Below are 6,000 nucleotides of genomic sequence, written 5' to 3' on the forward strand. Positions count from 1 at the left end.
TAGCAATGCCTTAGAGGACAGTGTAGGGGTGGTGTTAGTTTTTATTAGGTCTGCTTGGTCCCTGAATTTCATACAGTTAGTATGCCATTCCCTCCTCTCATTTAGGTGCACATATTTTTTGATTGTGCATCCTGCATGCATTCTCACATATATTGTGGCACGCCAGCAGCTTACTGGTGATGCTGGGTAGAGCCCTAGAGTCTGGGGAAAGCTTATTGCCATTTACAGTTTATTGCAGTCTGCCTGTAAAAGGGAGGCATTCAAGGAAGTTTAAGCTAACTCCCCATGCTTTCTTTTCCTAAAACTCTTCACAGAGTGGTTCCTTCTAACTAACCCTAAGGGTTGCTTACATAGCCTGACTTACTGTGAGGTTTCTCATATCTGTAAATGGAGCATAGCTCCATTGTCTTGTGTGATGGTGTCTCAAAGGGTGAAGGACCTTCTTTTTCCCTTAAAACAAGAGTGACCGTACTTTGAAATTTTAAGTTGATCAGAGTAAATAGTATTATGTTGTAATACTGACTTCTTTCTTATTTACTTTGTGTGTTCTCTGTTCTCCTGATGTCTTAGGAGTATTTGTGGGCTTAGGCCTGAGTGGAATCATCCCTACTCTGCACTATGTCATCTCAGAAGGCTTCCTGAAGGCTGCCACCATAGGGCAGATAGGCTGGCTAATGCTCATGGCTAGCCTCTACATCACAGGAGCTGCCCTCTACGCTGCCCGCATCCCTGAACGCTTCTTTCCTGGCAAATGTGACATCTGGGTAAGTGTGGTCAGTGGTGATAAGGTTTGTGTTCCTGTTAGTTAGGCACTGGGAGTGATGTAATTGAGAGTTAAGTGACTGTGTCCTCTTAGCTCTGTCCCTTGTTGTCTGCTTTCTGATGAGACAGTGAGCGCAGTGCTAACCCTGATGACCGAGCACTCAGTGCCTGCCTGGCACAGTACTGAGTCCTGCAGACGTATCAGGTCATCCAGTGTCAGTCCCACAGGTCATACGTGTTCTTGTTTTCACTTTGCAGATAGGAAGCTATGGCTCGGGAAGGCTCAGCAGCTTGTCTAAAGCAAGTGGCCATTAAGTGGTAAACAGAAACAGAATCAAGCTGGTTTTAGTGTCCATCTGTGTTCTTGTTTGCTGTAGTGGAGTCATTGGTCATTCTGTCTGTTTTCCATCTTGTTTCTCACTATGAAAGAAGGGCAGTCTTCTACTGAGATCATTTTTTAAAAAGAGAAGGCTGAAGCTGGGTGTGTTGGTGCACACCTGTAAGCCCAGTACTCAAACAACAAACAAAGAGATGGGGGGAGAGGGAGGGAGAGATATGGGCGGGGGAGAGGGCTGGGTTACTAATTTAGTTATTAGTTACTATTATGTGTATGTTTGATGCATGTGTGTTTAGAATGGACACACACATGCTTTGGTGCCCATGTAGAGGTTAAAGATCTTTCAGGAATTGGCTGTCTTCTGCTACTGTGGTTGCTAGACTTTGTGCAACAAGTGCCTTTACCTGTTAAGCTATCTTGCTGATCCTAAGATCTTTTTGGTACCCAAACCCAGTGATATATTTTTTTAAACATTTATTTTTTTTAATATTTATTTATTTATTTATTATGTATACAATATTCTGTCTGTGTGTATGCCTGCTGGCCAGAAGAGGGCACCAAACCTCATTACAGATGGTTGTGAGCCACCATGTGGTTGCTGGGAATTGAACTCAGGACCTTTGGAAGAGCGGGCAATGCTCTTAACCTCTGAGCCATCTCTCCAGCCCACCCAGTGATATTGATAGGAGATTCATCCTGTATCTGTCTGGTGGGGGAATGGAGGAGAGGGAGGTAGCTAGACTGTGGTTAATAATGAGAGATGAGGAAAGATTAGCGAGAAAAACTGAGGAACTAGTAAAGATGGACATTTCTACCCGAAGAGGATCTGAAACATTTTCAGCAGTGTAGTAAATAGATGGGGAGTGCTCTTAAAGTGAGGTCTGACCCATAGGGCCTGCTTCTCACTGCTGCTCACAGTTGTATGCTGAGCCGGCCACCCATGTTCTTAAAGTAAATGAAGATAGATGGTCCTGAACTCAGTCTTCTGAGCTTCAGGTTAGCTAACTTACCTTTCATTTCTTTTCAGGTATACTTCTTCTTTTGTTTGTTGGTTTGTTTTGTTTTTTGAGACAGGGTTTCTGTGTATAACAGCCCTGGTTGTCCTGGAACTTGCTTTGTAGACCAGGTTGGTCTCAAACTCACTGAGATCTGCCTGCCTCTGCCTCCTGAGGGCTGGGATTAAAGGCGTGTGCCACCACCACCCGGCTCAGTTCTATTTCTGATACCAGTGTCTTGATAAATAGCACTGTGTCTTTCCATTTTGAGACCACGAGAGAGTATTGTAATTTCTCAAGTGTTTGTCAGTAAACCATATCCTGCTGCTGATTGTCAGGGGGTCCTGGGGAATTTGGTGATCTAACTGTAAGGTCTGTATGGAATTTACCCCTAAGTTCACTGTGTTAGTGGCAGTACCTATATTTCTCTAGGAGAACTGGCTTTTGACTCAGAATATGAGATCCCCAGTGGATATTCTTGTCCCACCTTGAGTTTGAACTGTATCATATGCATTTCCACTGTCAAGCTGGGAAGCAGTGTTTCTTCCTAGGTATCTGTAGCAGGCTTAGTAATGGTCTCCCCCTCTCTCCCTCCAGTTCCACTCCCACCAGCTCTTCCACATCTTTGTGGTTGCTGGCGCCTTCGTTCACTTCCATGGCGTCTCAAACCTGCAGGAATTCCGTTTCATGATTGGCGGGGGCTGCACTGAAGAGGATGCACTGTGAAACTTCGCAGGAGCCAGGGACTATGACCCCAAACCCAGGCCTGCAGCTCCCACAGGCCTGCTTACTGGCTGCTGGTGCCAGTGCCAGAGAAGCCCCAAAACTTGGACAGCCTCACGGGCCTTGTGATGGCCAAAGGGCTCCATGGGGTTCAAGACTAAGAAGAGAAAAACAAAAAATAAATCATACCTCAAAGGATGGAGTGCATCAATTTGGAGAAAAGGCGAAATGGCTCATCCCCTTACTTCCTTTTGGGCTCTACCGATTGAAGGCAACTCTGCAAGACCCTTGCCTGACAGACTGGCTTCTGATGTGATCGTATTTATTTGTAGAAGATGGGAACGTTGGTTGGTGGTTCTTTCTTCTCCCTTTCTCTCTCCTTAAAGCAGTGATACATGAGAACCGTGTGCTGGCAGATCGTGCCGCTGGGGCTCCTCAGAACAGAGCCAAACCAGTTAGGTGAGCATTTATGTCCAACAAAAGGTGGAGTGTGAGTTTAGGCACTCTTTTGGGAGAACAAAGAAATTAATGTAAATAAGATTTCTAATTTACTGTTTAAATAAGAATTTATATAAACATTTAAAACATAGGGGCAGGGGAGGGAGGGAGACTTTTTTAAAAGAATGAAACATGCAAGTACCACACACTGTTTCAATTTTGCACAAAGTGATGGAAGGATGAAGTGGTAGCCCCAGAATGCACGATGTCTTGGTGCACCAAGGTGCCTTTCATAGGCTGATAACACTTGGGCCCTGCTGGGACAGAGGGTACAGCCCCAGCCCAGGGATCTTCTAGCCACTCTCAACAGTGAGGGCTCTAGGTGTTCAGAAGGGGAGGCAAATGAAAGGGAGTGGTGTGTGCTTTTCCAGTGAAAGCAGCACAGGCTGTTGTCATGGCTCTAGAGAAGGCGTCAATTGAGAGGCTGTCACATAGGCCCTTTCTGAAGAGTGGTGGAGTAAAGAGATGATGAAGGGGAGGAGATCTTCTGGGAGGGAGGGAGGGAGGGAGCATCAGCACAGGGCCTGTCTAGTTCTTCCCTGGTGTCCTGTTTAACCAGGTGGTAGTTCTTATCTGAATAGAGATGTGGCCATTTCCCAGACCCTCTTTTTGGAGCCTTGAGCCATTCTGCAAACTTTGCTCTCTTGAGAATCACTGCCCTAACGATCCTTCCTCCTGGAAATAAAAAACTGCCCCCGCTTCTCCTCCCACCTTCTCCCTCCCACCATAGCTCCTGGCATGGAGCCAGTCACTAGTGAAATTCTAATGAAGTCAAATAGGCAGGTATAGAGAGCCATCCCTACTGGGAGTGATGGCATTTTTCTCTGGTGCACTGTCTTGGCAAGTGTGGTATGGCAGAACAGGTTCTTCTGTTACCGTTGGACAGAAAGTCAGCGATATCTACTGTGGAGTAGTTAACACTCACTGAGTGCCGTTTGCAAGGAGTGTGGTACAGAGTTGGAAAGGAAGTGGTGTGTTCCTGCTAGGTAGTCTGATAGACTTAAGCCCATAATTTTGAATTGCTGCTAGAAGACAGTTTCTCTGTCCCAGGGCTACTGTGTTATGGGTTTTAGAGACTGGGGATGAGTTGGGTATGGTTTATAGAATTCTGATCTTGGCTCCTAAGTGAGAAGCCAAGCATTTGAGTCTCCAAGACTTCAGGCAGGCATCACATCCTGGGGCTAGTGGGTATTGCGGTGTAACATAGGGCCTCAAGCATCTCAAAAAGGATGCTTGGGAATGTGAGAAGGTTCTATTTATTCAGTAGTGTTTTCTTGGTCATTGTTGTCCTTCCGTTACCTTCAGATCTCCAGCTGCAGCTGGGGATCCAGGAAGGCATCCACTGTAAAAGCTGGGAAGAACTTATGAGTGTTTGATTGTGGATAAGGCCCCTACCCTAGGTAGACCAAACAGAAGACTCCGGGTGAACAACATTGTGTCAGGCAGAGTTAGAGAACAGTGTTAATTCCTCAAGCAGTTCAGCAGGACAATGTCCATCTAGAAGGAAGCTCACCTAGGTTTGTGGTAGCAACAGCACATATCAGAAGCCAGACTTACTCCCTGGGCCTGTACTTGGGATAGAGTATGAGATGCTACCCATGACTCTACAGAAGTAGAGGTCTCTGGGTCCAGTCATCCCTTTCCCAAGCAGGGAGAATCTGGTTCACCATAGCACAAACTCTTAGGGAAAAGAATCAACACCACTAATGTGTCTAGTAACTTCCCTTCTGTGTGTGTGTGTGTGTGTGTGGGCACGTGTGCCCACGTGTGTCTCTGCAGCTCACTACAACAGCCTCCATGTGCACTTGACCTGGTGCCCCCGGGAGCTCGTCAGGTTGGCACCTGAGTGCCTTACCTTCAGCAGTTTGAGGCTGGCTTGCTCTGCGCACGTGTTTCATTTTTTTCTTGGCCCTAGGCCAGTTAGGAACCTGTACACCTTCATTCTTTCATCAGTAAATAGTGGCCTTTGTCAGTATTTCCCCTTTCTAAGTTGCTGATGTCACAAAGCACACTTTTGGGGATTGTAGAAGGTTGGGGTTCCAGAAAGGCATCTATGTATGTGACTGTTCCATTCACCATGGGATTTCCCTACTTGCTGTCTTCTCAATTTCTCTAATAAAAAGAGCCAAATGGAAGATCAACTTTGTTGTGTTTTTATTGCCTTTTTTCTTTTAAAAACCTTACTTCACTTAAGGGATATCCTTAACACCCTAATTTAGACAGGAAATTTGAGGAATTTTTAGAAACTTCTTGTCATCAGGAGGTTGATGCAGGAGGATCATGAGTTTAAGGCCAACCTGGGCTACACAGACCTTATCTTTAAGATGAGCTTTCTCTACACCTGGTTGCAGTGACCATAGAGGTCTGAGAGCTGAGGGAGCCTTGCCACATGCACATGGGTCACTGTGTTTTATCAGGGCGGTCTGCACTCCCTAGAGAAGCTCGGCATGGCACTGCTGCACCTAGGAGCAGTACTGTCTCAAATGCTTTGCTGTAGTTGCACTGAAGCACCGGTTATTCCCCCATCCCCATGTAAATACTTGTTGGCTCAGCCCCTCAGGATCCATTGAGGAGGGCTTAGCTGCAGCTTCGTGCCCTGGCATCTGTCTGCCTGTCCCTTGATTACACTAGCCTTGGAATAGAGAGTCCTGTCATTTGTCATGGGACATGGGTCCCTGGCCCCTC

General features: G+C 46.3%; 1 protein-coding gene across 4 annotated transcripts in view; it reads left to right on the forward strand.

Annotated features, from left to right (window-relative positions):
- Adipor2 (adiponectin receptor 2) overlaps positions 1-5,456 on the forward strand; it is a 62,529-nt gene extending 57,073 nt beyond the window's left edge. For all 4 annotated transcript variants that reach the window (XM_038317873.1, XM_038317871.2, XM_038317870.2 and 1 more), the window contains exons 7-8: positions 571-764; positions 2,692-5,456. In XM_038317873.1, the coding sequence (XP_038173801.1) occupies positions 571-764; positions 2,692-2,820 (323 nt within the window). In that variant the 3' untranslated portion in view covers positions 2,821-5,456. The remainder of the gene's footprint in view (positions 1-570; positions 765-2,691) is intronic.
- The last annotated feature ends 544 nt before the right edge of the window (positions 5,457-6,000 follow it).

Source organism: Arvicola amphibius, chromosome 2 (assembly GCF_903992535.2).
Source record: "Arvicola amphibius chromosome 2, mArvAmp1.2, whole genome shotgun sequence".
In the NCBI taxonomy this organism is placed as follows: Eukaryota; Metazoa; Chordata; class Mammalia; order Rodentia; family Cricetidae; genus Arvicola; species Arvicola amphibius.